The sequence below is a fragment of the Triticum urartu genome, chromosome 7A, assembly GCF_056163025.1.
Source record: "Triticum urartu cultivar PI428250 chromosome 7A, HENAU_Tu73, whole genome shotgun sequence".
NCBI lineage: Eukaryota > Viridiplantae > Streptophyta > Magnoliopsida > Poales > Poaceae > Triticum > Triticum urartu.
In genome coordinates this window covers 472391428-472404902 of record NC_141879.1, presented here as the reverse complement: position 1 = coordinate 472404902, position 13475 = coordinate 472391428, and the positions used below count along the sequence as shown (strand labels likewise).

Sequence of the window (13475 nt, the reverse complement as noted above, 5' to 3'; positions counted from 1 at the left end):
ACAGGAGGGTGGGTAAAACTGAAGGAAATATACCCTAGAGGCAATAATAAAGTTATTATTTATTTCCTTATATCATGATAAAAGTTTATTATTCATGCTAGAATTGTATTAACCGGAAACATAATACATGTGTGAATACATAGACAAACAGAGTGTCACTAGTATGCCTCTACTTGACTAGCTCGTTAATCAAAGATGGTTATGTTTCCTAACCATGGACAAAGAGTTGTCATTTGATTAACGGGATCACATCATTAGTTGAATGATCTGATTGACATGACCCATTCCATTAGCTTAGCACCCGATCATTTAGTATGTTGCTATTGCTTTCTTCATGACTTATACATATTCCTATGACTATGAGATTATGCAACTCCCATTTGCCGGAGGAACACTTTGTGTGCTACCAAACGTCACAACGTAACTGGGTGATTATAAAGGTGCTCTACAGGTGTCTCCAAAGGTACATGTTGGGTTGGCGTATTTCGAGATTAGGATTTGTCACTCCGATTGTCGGAGAGGTATCTCTGGGCCCTCTCGGTAATGCACATCACTGAAGCCTTGCAAGCATTGCAACTAATGAGTTAGTTGCAGGATGATGTATTACGAAACGAGTAAAGAGACTTGCCGGTAACGAGATTGAACTAGGTATGGGATACCGACGATCGAATCTCGGGCAAGTAACATACCGATGACAAAGGGAACAACGTATGTTGTTATGCGGTCTGACCGATAAAAGATCTTCGTAGAATATGTAGGAGCCAATATGAGCATCCAGGTTCCGCTATTGGTTATTGACCAGAGACGTGTCTCGGTCATGTCTACATTGTTCTCGAACCCGTAGGGTCCGCACGCTTAAGGTTACGATGACAATTATATTATGAGTTTATGCATTTTTTATGTACCGAAGTTTGTTCGGAGTCCCGGATGTGATCACGGACATGACGAGGAGTCTCGAAATGGTTGAGACATAAAGATTGATATATTGGAAGCCTATGTTTGGATATCGGAAGTGTTCCGGGTGAAATCGGGATTTTACCGGAGTACCGGGAGGTTACCGGAACCCCCGGGAGGTATATGGGCCTTAGTGGGCCTTAGTGGAAGAGAGGAGAGGTGGCCATAGATGGGTCGCGCGCCCCTCCCCCCCTTGGTCCGAATAGGACAAGGAGAGGTGGCCGGCCCCCCTTCCTCCTCTCTCTCCTCTTTTCCCCCCTCCGCGAATCCTATTCCAACTAGGAAAGGGGGGAGTCCTACTCCCGGAGGGAGTAGGACTCCTCCTGGCGCGCCTCCTCTTGGCCGGCCAGCCCCCCCCCCTTTGAGCCTTTATATACGGAGGCAAGGGGCACCCCTAGAGACACAAGTTGATCCACGCGGTCATATTCTTAGCCGTGTGCGGTGCCCCCTTCCACCATAGTCCTCGATAATATTGTAGCGGTGCTTAGGCGAAGCCCTGCGACGGTAGAACATCAAGATCGTCACCACGCCGTCGTGCTGACGGAACTCTTCCCCGACACTTTGCTGGATCGGAGTCCGGGGATCGTCATCGAGTTGAACGTGTGCTAGAACTCGGAGGTGTCGTAGTTTCGGTGCTTGATCGGTCGGGCCGTGGAGACGTACGACTACATCAACCAAGTTAACGCTTCCGTTGTCGATCTACAAGGGTACATAGATCACACTCTCCCCCTCTCATTGCTATGCATCACCATGATCTTGCGTGTGCGTAGGAAATTTTTTGAAATTACTACGAAACCCAACAAAAACAAAAGACAACTTGGGACGGATGAAACAAACACCGTTGAGAAGAACTGATAATTGATATTGTTGATGTTGAAATGATCGGATCCACTTGGAGAGAAGCACACCGGTTGGAAAGAATTGACATGACATTCTCAATGATGACGAAGGATTGGTATTCATATAGGAATATGAGAACACCACTTAGGAAAGGTATGGAATCAACACTTGACTTTGAAGCAACTCGAATACCACAACTCAAAACAAAACAAAGGATTGGCTTACAGGATAAGTCGGAAACAAACATATGATAGACCCCATATCGTATCATGTGTCTGTTGGAAAGATATTCTAGGAGCTACTTGAATTCCCACTTATAAACTCCCTAAACTTTCTGGTTATGCAATCAGGTGTTGGGGATAGAGGGGAAGCATAATATCTCACCCAAAACTAGCAAATCCTACATCCAATTGTATCCATCCTTCAACACATAACCAAGAAACCTTCAAAAATCGTTTACCTCAACCTTCGAAAAGCATCCGTTATACGAGTTATGGAAATACTCCCGAACTCCCGCCCCAGTACTGGGTGGCGTTGAGGTTATCTCACCAACAACTGCATAAAGGAGATTTTCGATGTCGGCGAACTCAGGTATTCCAGAACTGCAACGATAAAATTGTGACGACAACACCTCGGAGCTCAACTCCCCGGGACACTGCCACAACCCCTAAATGTCAGGAGGCACCATGAACAATGTTCTCGTCACAAAACCATCGGAACGATTCCAAGATACCCGCGTGATCCTAAAAATAATTCGTGAAATTTGAGAAGAGAAGAGTCAAAACTCTACGTGAGGATGCCTCACCAAAGCGACGAAGGGACTGAGGAGTAAAAAGAATCCTACTCTCCGATATATATAATCCTATAAGACTCAAAACATTTTTCTAGACTCAACAACGCCAGTGATTCGATCAAGCAGGGGGCTCCTAAGTCGGGGAAGGCTCTGATTACCAACTTGAAACACCCACGATGCGGCTATATCTCCCACGTGTCGAATCCTACTCTAAGTCGTGCTCCGACACGTGGGAGATATAGCCGCATCGTGGGTGTTTCATCCACTCCTTGGTACCTCCCTGCTAAACTTATAGCAAGGCACACATCAGGTCTGGTACACAGCATTGCATACATGATAGAACCTATGGCTGAGGCATAGGGAATGGCCTTCATTTTCTCTCTATCTTCTGCAGTGGTCGGGCATTGAGTCTGACTCAACTTCACACCTTGTAACACATGCAAGAACCTTTCTTTAACTGATACATTTTGAACTTCTTCAAAACTTTATCAAGGTATGTGCTTTGTCAAAGTACAATTAAGCGTCTTGATCTATCTCTATAGATCTTGATGCCCAATATATAAGCAGCTTCCTCGAGGTCTTTCATTGAAAAATTCTTATTCAAGTATCCTTTTATGCTATCCAGAAATTTTGTATTATTTCCAATCAATAATATGTCATCCACATATAATATTAGAAATACTACAGAGCTCTCACTCACTTTCTTGTAAATACAGGCTTCTCCAAAAGTCTGTATCAAACCATATGCTTTGATCACACTATCAAAGTGTATATTCCAACTCCGAGAGGCTTGCACGAGTCCATAAATGGATCGCTGGAGTTTGCACACTTTGTTAGCACCTTTAGGATTGACAAAACCTTTTGGTTGCATCATATACAACTCTTCTTTAAGATATCCATTAAGGAATGCAGTTTTGATATCCATTTGCCAAATTTCAAAATCATAAAATACAACAATTGCTAACATGATTCTGACAGACTTAAGCATCGCTACGGGTGAGAAAATCTCATCGTAGTCACAACCTGAACTTGTCGAAAACCTTTGGCAACAAGTCGAGCTTTGTAGACAGTAACATTACTGTCAGCGACAGTCTTATTCTTGAAGATCCATTTATTCTCTATGGCTTGCCGATCATCGGGCAAGTCAACCAAAGTCCACACTTTGTTCTCATACATGGATCCCATCTCAGATTTCATGGCCTCAAGCCATTTCATGGAATCTGGGCTCATCATCGCTTCCTCATAGTTCGTAGGTTCGTCATGGTCTAGTAACATGACTTCCAGAACAGGATTATCGTACCACTCTGGTGCGGATCTACTCTGGTTGACCTACGTGGTTCGGTAACTTGATCTGAAGTTTCATGATCATCATCATTAACTTCCTCACTAATCGGTGTAGGAATCACTGGAACTGATTTTTGTGATGAACTACTTTCCAATTCGGGAGAAGGTACAGTTAACTCATCAAGTTCTACTTTCCTCCCACTCACTTCTTTCGAGAGAAACTCCTCTAGAAAGGATCCATTCTTAGCAATGAATATCATGTCTTTGGATCTGTGATAGAAGGTGTACCCAACATTCTCCTTTGGGTATCCTGTGAAGACAAATTTCTCCGATTTGGGTTCGAGCTTATCAGATTGAAGCTTTTTCACATAAGCATCGCAGCCCCAAACTTTAAGAAACGACAGCTTACGCTTCTTGCTAAACCATAGTTCATATGGTGTCGTCTCGACGGATTTAGATTGTGCCCTATTTAATGTGAATGCAGCCGGCTATAAAGCATAACCCCAAAACGATAGCGGTAAATTGGTAAGAGACATCATAGATTGCACCATATCTAATAAAGTACGGTTACGACGTTCGGACACAACATTACGCTGTGGTGTTCCAGGTGGCGTGAGTTGCGAAACTATTCCACATTGTTTCAAATGAAGACCAAACTCATAACTCAAATATTCACCTCCACGATCAGATTGTAGAAACTTTATTTTCTTGTTACGATGATTTTCCACTTCACTCTGAGATTCTTTGAACTTTTCAAATGTTTTAGACTTATGTTTCATTAAGTAGATATACCCATATCTGCTCAAATCATCTATGAAGGTCAGAAAATAACGATACCCGCCGCGAGCCTCAACACTCATCGGACCGCATACATCAGTATGTATTATTTCCAATAAGTCAGTTGCTCGCTCCATTGTTCCGGAGAACGGAGTTTTAGTCATCTTACCCATGAGGCATGGTTCGCAAGCATCAAGTGATTCCAAAATCCCATCAGCATGGAGTTTCTTCATGCGCTTTACACCAATATGACCTAAACGGCAGTGCCAAAAATAAGTTGCACTATCATTATTAACTTTGCATCTTTTGGCTTCAATATTATGAATATGTGTATCACTACAATCGAGATTCAACAAAAATAGACCGCTCATCAAGGGTGCATGACCATAAAAGATATTACTCATATAAATAGAACAACAATTATTCTCTGATTTAAGTGAATAACCGTCTCGCATCAAACAAGATCCAGATATAATGTTCATGCTCAACGTTGGCACTAAATAACAATTATTCGGGTCTAAAACTAATCCCGACGGTAGATGTAGAGGTAGCGTGCCAACGGCGATCACATCGACTTTGGAACCATTTCCCATGTGCATCGTCACCTCGTCCTTAGCCAATCTTCGTTTAATCCGTAGCCCCTGTTTTGAGTTGCAAATGTGAGCAACAGAACCAGTATCAAATACCCAGGCGCTACTACGAGCATTAGTAAGGTACACATCAATAACATGTATATCAAATATACCTTTCACTTTGCCATCCTTCTTATTCGCCAAATACGTGGGGCAGTTCCGCTTCCAGTGACCAGTCCCTTTGCAGTAGAAGCACTCAGTCTCAGGCTTAGGTCCAGACTTGGGTTTCTTCCCTTGAGCAGCAACTTGATTGTTGTTCTTCTTGAAGTTCCCCTTCTTCCCTTTGCCTTTTTATTGAAACTAGTGGTCTTGTTAACCATCAACACTTGATGCTCCTTCTTGATTTCTACCTCCGCAGCCTTTAGCATCGCGAAGAGCTCGGGAATTGTCTTTTCCATCCCTTGCATATTATAGTTCATCACGAAGCCTTTATAGCTTGGTAGCAGTGATTGAAGAACTCTTTCAGTGACACTATCATCAGGAAGATTAACTCCCAGCTGAGTCAAGTGGTTGTGGTACCCAGACATTCTGAGTATGTGTTCACTGACAAAACTATTCTCATCCATTTTGCAGCTATAGAACTTATTGGAGACTCCATATCTCTCAACTCGAGCATTTGCTTGAAATATTAACTTCAACTCCTGGAACATCTCATATGCTCCATGACATTCAAAACGTCTTTGAAGTCCTGATTCTAAGCCGTAAAGCATGGCACACTGAACTATCGAGTAGTCATCAGCTTTGCTCTGCCAGACGTTCATAACGTCCGGAGTTGCTCCTGCAGCGGGTCTTGCACCTAGTGGTGCTTCCAGGACGTAATTCTTCTGTGCAGCAATGAGGATAATCCGCAAGTTACGGACCCAGTCCGTGTAGTTTCTACCATTATCTTTCATCTTAGCTTTCTCTAGGAACACATTAAAATCTAAGGGAACGGTAGCACGGGCCATTGATCTACAACAATATAGATATGCAAAAAAACCTATCAGGTACTAAGTTCATGATAAATTAGAGTTCAATTAATCATATTACTTAAGAACTCCCACTTAGATAGACATCCCTCTAGTCATCTAAATGATCACGTGATCCATATCAACTAAACCATGTCCGATCATCACATGAGATGGAGTAGTTTTCAATGGTGAACATCACTATGTTGATCATATCTACTATATGATTCACATTCGACCTTTTGGTCTCAGTGTTCTGAGGCCATATCTGCATATGCTAGGCTCTTCAAGTTTAACCCGAGTATTCTGCACGTGCAAAACTGGCTTGCACCCGTTGTATGTGAACGTAGAGCTTATCACACCCGATCATCACGTGGTGTCTCGGCACGACGAACTGTAGCAATGGTGCATACTAGGGAGAACACTTATACCTTGAAATTTAGTGAGGGATCATCTTATAATGCTACCGCCGTACTAAGAAAAATAAGATGCATAAAAGATAAACATCACATGCAATCAAAATATGTGACATGATATGGCCATCATCATCTTGTGACTTTGATCACCATCTCCAAAGCACCGTCATGATCTCCATCATCACCAGCTTGACACCTTGATCTCCATCGTAGCGTCGTTGTCGTCTCATCAACTATTACTTCTACGACTATCACTGTGATAAAGTAAAGCAATTACATGGCGATTGCATTTCATACAATAAAGCGACAACCATAAGGCTCCTGCTAGTTGTCGATAACTTTTACAAAACATGATCATCTCATACAACAACTTATATCTCATCATGTCTTAACCATATCACATCACAACATGCCCTGCAAAACAAGTTAGACGTCCTCTACTTTGTTGTTGCAAGTTTTACGTGGCTGCTACGGGCTTCTGGCAAGAACCGTTCTTACCTACGCATCAAGACCACAATGATTTTTCGTCAAGTGTGCTGTTTTAACCTTCAACAAGGACCGGCCGTAGTCAAACTCGATTCAACTAAAGTTGGGGAAACAGACACCCCCTAGCCACCTATGTGTGAAGCACGTCGGTAGAACTAGTCTCATGAATGCGTTCATGTAATGTCGGTCCGGGCCGCTTCATCCAACAATACCGCCGAATCAAAGTAAGACGTTGGTGGTAAGCAATATGACTATTATCACGCATAACTCTTTATGTTCTACGCATAGACCTGGCTCGGATGCCACTGTTCGGGAACGTACTAATTCAAAAAAAATCCTACGATCAAGCAAGATCTATCTAGGTGATGCATAGCAACGAGAGGAGAGAGTGTGTCCACGTACCCTCGTAGACCGAAAGCGGAAGCGTTATGTTAACGCGGTTGATGTAGTCAAACGTCTTCATGATCCAACCGATCCAAGTACTGAACGTACGACACCTCCGTGTTCAGCACACGTTCAGCACAATGACGTCCCTCGAGCTCTTAATCCACTAAAGGGTCGAGGGAGAGTTTCTTCAGCACGACGGCGTGCTGACGGTGTTGATGATGTGATCCGCACAGGGCTTCGCCTAAGCACTACGACAATATGACCGAAGTGGTAAACTGTGGAGGGAGCACCGCACACGGCTAATGAACAATTGATGTGCCTTTGGGGTGACCCCCGCCCCCGTATATAAAGGAGGAGAGGGAGGAGGCTGGCGGCCATGAGGGGGCGCGCCAAGGGGGAGTCCAACTAGGATTCCCTATCCTAGTTGGACTCCCTTTCCTATTCCAAGAGGAGGAAAGAGGGGAGGAGAGGGAGAGGAAAGAGGGGGCCGCGCCCCCTCCCCCTGGTCCAATTCGGACTCCCTTGGGGGGGTGGGGCTCCACCCTGCGGGCTGCCCTCTCCTACTCCCTTATGGCCCATTAAGGCCCATAACTTTCCCAGAGGGTTCCGGTAACCCCTCGATTTCCCGATAAATATCCGAAATGTCATGAAACCTTTCCGGTGTCCGAATACCTTCGTCCAATATATCAATCTTTACCTCTCGACCATTTCGAGACTCCTCATCATGTCCGTGATCTCACCCGGGACTCCGAACAAACTTCGGTCATCAAAACACATAGCTCATAATACAAATCATCATCGAACGTTAAGCGTGCGGACCCTACGGGTTCGAGAACAATGTAGACATGACCGAGACACATCTTCGGTCAATAACCAATAGCGGAACCCGGATGCTCATATTGGCTCCTACATATTCTACGAAGATCTTTATCGGTCAAACCGCATAACAACATACGTTATTCCCTTTGTCATCGGTATGTTACTTGCCCAAGATTCGATCGTCGGTATCATCATACCTAGTTCAATCTCGTTACCGGCAAGTCTCTTTACTCGTTCGGTAATGCATCAGCCCGCAACTAACTCATTAGTCATATTGCTTGCAAGGCTTATAGTGATGTGCATTACCGAGAGGGCCCAAAGATACCTCTTGATACTCGGAGTGACAAATCCTAATCTCGATCTATGTCAACTCAACAAACACCATCGGAGACACCTGTATAGCATCTTTATAATCACTCAGTTGCGTTGTGACGTTTGATAGCACACAAAGTGTTCCTCTGGTATTCGGGAGTTGCATAATCTCATAGTCAGAGGAACATGTATAAGTCATGAAGAAAGCAATAGCAACAAAACTAAACGATCATAATGCTAAGCTAAAGAATGGGTCTTGTCCATAACATCATTTTCTAATGATGTGATCCCGTTCATCAAATGACAACACATGTCTATGGTCAGGAAACTTAAGCATCTTTGATTAACGAGCTAGTCAAGTAGAGGCATACTAGGGACACTCTGTTTCTCTATGTATTCACACATGTACTAAGTTTCCGGTTAATACAATTCTAGCATGAATAATAAACATTTATCATGATATAAGGAAATATAAATAACAACTTTATTATTGCCTCTAGGGCATATTTCCTTCACAAGCAGGTGTCGTACGTTCGGTACTTGATCGGTCGGAGCTAGAAGAAGTTCGACTACATCAACTGTGTTGTCAAACGCTTCCGCTTTCGGTCTACGTGGGTATGTAGACACACTCTTCCTCCCTCGTTTCTATGCATCTCCTAGATAGATCTTGCGTGAGCGTAGGATTTTTTTTTTGAAATTGCATGCTATGTTTCCCAACGGGAGGAGTACGCCGTAGGGAGCGGCCTCGGCGGGATAGGTGCAACACGGCGCACCTTTCGGATTTCGCAGACTCCGACATCGCACCGCCACACATCGCGGTGGTCTCGAAGCAGGCCATGGCCTGGGCCCTGGACCACTCCAAGACAACGATGGAGTCCAGCGGCACTATGTCTGCCGCCTCGATGAGGATATGGCCAAGTACAGCCAGGAGTGGGTTCTCCGCGAGTCCGCCACCAACGTTGCCTCCTCCCAGGCCCGCCGCCCTCTCCCTCCGCCCACGTCTTCAGTGTCGTGGTTGCACTGTGCACTACATAGGAGGAAGTGGGCAGAATAATCTGCGGGCGTCAGTTGGCTGCCGGAAAGCCTTGTCGTGACGCCACACCCTTCCATCGCCGGAAGCCCGACGACGACGACGACGAGATGACCGAGGAGCCGCTGGGCATGCTGGCATGGCTTATCAGGTCACCGTTAAGTATAAGGTAGTATAGGGTTAGGTTTTAGTTCACCGGACGAATCCAAAAATATATAAAAGTTATCCCGGTTTAAATGAATATTGTCTGGTTTGTTTGAGTTTTCATCAGATTTAATCAATTTTGTTAAGTTACGTTTGGAATGCAACTGGACATGCCCTTAGTCGCGGACTAGCATGGACTGAGTTTGCGGATAAAAATAGTGTGTCCGCTTCCCTATGTCCGCATGCAGCCATCCATCACGTGGACGATCTACCTCGAGGCCCCACTCAGCAGCGTCTGTGCAAGCTGCATGCACAAGATCCATGATCCATAGCTTTGATCTTGCGTCCGTTTCTGTTGGTGAGACCAGCCAGTCCCACCTAATTTAGTTGGATCCAAATACGTTTCAGGTGGCTCCGTAATCCAAGGGGGGTCCGTTACGATCGAGCTGACTCGCACCAAGGCCAGTAATCCGGAGTCGAGTACTCCTAATTGTTTGGAGACGAGATAACTCATAATCACAGTTGGTGGATAATTACTTCTCGTAGAGGGATCAGATCACGACCCGGTTTACTCGCCCGATAAGCACTGCCACGCCCACGGACAGCTGGGCCCGTCGCCACCAGCAACCTGATCCAACCCGCCATCGGCGGGCCCCAGGACCCCAAAACCCGTTCAAAGCTGGGTCCGGCCTGCCATCGGGCCCACACGTCGGTGGCCGAAGCACGCAGCGGCTAGATTAGCGGAGGCCGACGATTATCCACAACCCGAACACGGGCGGGGATCAGAGCTGTAACGGGAGACGGATAAGTCAGATAATTACTACGAGTATAACTCCTAATCACCGGCCCCCTCGGCCAAGCCAAAGAGCCTCGCCCTCGCCCTCGCCCTCGCCCCTTTATAAGCCCGCCCGCCTCGCGCCTCCAAACCCACCCACCACTAGCAGCTTTCCTCACGAGCTCGACCGATCGATCGAATCCTTCCGTCGCGTTCGCGTTTCCGTTTCGTGCGTTTAGACCAAGCTTCCAATGGCTCCTCTCGGTGACGCTGTTGCCCCCGCGGCGGCCGCCGCCGCCCCTGGCCTCGTCGTCTCTTTCGGCGAGATGTTGATCGACTTCGTGCCTGACGTTGCCGGCGTTTCCCTCGCCGAGTCCGGCGGTTTCGTCAAGGCCCCCGGCGGCGCGCCCGCCAACGTCGCCTGCGCCATCTCCAAGCTCGGCGGCTCCTCCGCCTTCATCGGAAAGGTACGCACCCGCCGATCGCCGTGTCACTTCTCGCTGTCTTTTTCTCTTCCGGCGGTTGGTGGGCTCGGATCTGGTGAGCTCCCGTCCGGATCGGAGGCTGGTGGCGCCGTAGGTGGGCCGTCTCTGTCCGTCCGATCATCGGTGCACGGCGCGGATCGGGCGTTGACTTGCTTAGGATTGTTGGTGGCACCGCAATGCTGCTCTGCAACTTTAACTTTTTTTCGGTCTTGAATATGATCTACTATTTGGGGGTAGGAAATCTTAGTTGTTGCATAGGACTGGAGGCAAAAGTGGTAGCAGCAGCAATTATTATCGCCGGCCAGCCGTGGGAGTGGAAGTGGGTGGCGCGAGACAAACGAGCCCTTTGTCCTCACGTGACCTCACCTCGCTTTTCCCAATATTATAATCTCGTTTGCATCGTCAATTTTTTTCTCGACAAATAAATTAATTAATTGTTGACAACTTTGATATTGAATCAGTCGCGCTCTTAGGCTCCATCGATAATTTTTGGCATTAGAATTGTTGAATTGGATAGAATAGAAATAGATGCTTTGGCCCCGTCTGTGTTGGGTAGCCGCTCGATGATGCCCATGCCTTTGTTGGCCTTTCGGATCACGTGTAGTTTAACATAATCCCACTTGCACGCTTCCACTGTTTATACCCCATGAGCCATGGTGGGTCCCTGCTGACTCGGATCTGGCGGCTGTTGTTACCAGCATCTCAGGTCATTGATCCGTCCAAATCTAACATTAATCCACTCTGACACAAGAAGCATCCTTCTTAGTACATTATTTTTCAAAGATTAATGCATTATTTTTTATTAACATTTGGTTATTTTCATTCGGTCGGCGCAACAGTATATTGACTTATCTTTAAATTCTTACTATATCGAACGGTTTTGTGTTTTGCAGTTTGGCGACGACGAGTTCGGCCACATGCTGGTGGAGATCCTGAAGCAGAACGGCGTGAACGCCGAGGGCTGCCTGTTTGACCAGCACGCGCGCACCGCGCTGGCCTTCGTCACGCTCAAGTCCAACGGCGAGCGCGAGTTCATGTTCTACCGCAACCCGTCGGCCGACATGCTGCTCACCGAGGCCGAGCTCAACCTGGACCTGATCCGCCGCGCCCGCATCTTCCACTACGGCTCCATCTCGCTCATCACCGAGCCCTGCCGCTCGGCCCACGTCGCCGCCATGCGTGCCGCCAAGTCGGCCGGCATCCTCTGCTCGTACGACCCCAACGTGCGCCTGCCGCTCTGGCCCTCTGCGCAGGCCGCCCGCGACGGCATCATGAGCATCTGGAAGGAGGCTGACTTCATCAAGGTGAGCGACGAGGAGGTGGCCTTCCTCACCCAGGGCGACGCCACTGACGAGAAGAACGTGCTCTCCCTCTGGTTCGAGGGCCTCAAGCTGCTCATCGTCACCGACGGTGAGAAGGGGTGCAGGTACTTCACCAAGGACTTCAAGGGCTCGGTGCCCGGCTACTCTGTCAACACCGTGGACACCACCGGCGCCGGCGACGCCTTCGTCGGCTCCCTCCTCGTCAGCGTCTCCAAGGACGACTCCATCTTCTACGTAAGAAACTAAGTCAATCACCGATACAAGAAGAATTATTAATCAGCTGACTCAACTCCATTATGATGAATATATGTTGCTAATGATGGTGTTTTCTTTCTGATTGGACAGAATGAGGCCAAGCTGAGGGAGGTGCTGCAGTTCTCGAACGCTTGCGGCGCCATCTGCACCACCAAGAAGGGAGCCATCCCGGCGCTGCCCACCACCGCCACCGCCCTGGAGCTCATCAGCAAGGGCAGCAACTAGAGACGCATTGTGTCGCGCCATCGGGGTTGAATCTTAGGAGTTTTAGCTGCACTTTTATTATTATTATTAGGGATGAATTGAGTTTAGTTCGTGAGTCAAGTGTGTGTGACCTCGTGGGCGCTTAATAAAAAGCAAGCATGTGTGGTGATTTTGGTTGCGGTCTTTGTGTAAGGAGGCTACTGATTGTTGTAGCCTTCACCCAAACTTTATCAGAGTCTTTAATGAATGGACAAGTTTATCAAAATCTTGTTCTGCTAGCTTCAGTTTCTTTCTGACGCGGTCATAAATTTTTGCACCATCAGTGATGTTTTCGTAATCCCTTAACAACAGTTTTACTATTTTTCAGATGTCTGTTTTTAAATTCAGCTCAGGTCGTTTTTCTATCCGTTGGATCCACACAAATCTCTGTGCGTTGGTTTGTCCTCAGTCTCGGCGTACCGGGTCATCCTGTCGCAGTTTTCCATTCAGTCGGTGGGGGGCGGCTACTTTTGTCTTGGCTGAGGAGGGGATTGACGGAGGAGGGGCGGAGACGGCGGAGGGAAGGTGGGGCTCCTCGCCGGTGATTAGCAGCAGGTCGTCCAGGCGGAGATGG

General features: G+C 46.9%; 1 protein-coding gene across 1 annotated transcript; it reads left to right on the top strand.

Moving 5' to 3' along the window:
- Positions 1-10727: 10727 nt before the first annotated feature.
- LOC125525921 (fructokinase-2) lies at positions 10728-13140 on the top strand. The gene is made up of 3 exons (XM_048690925.2): positions 10728-11063; positions 11975-12637; positions 12749-13140. The coding sequence occupies exons 1-3, from the start codon at positions 10848-10850 to the stop codon at positions 12881-12883; spliced, it is 1014 nt and encodes a 337-aa protein (XP_048546882.1). The 5' UTR covers positions 10728-10847; the 3' UTR covers positions 12884-13140.
- The last annotated feature ends 335 nt before the right edge of the window (positions 13141-13475 follow it).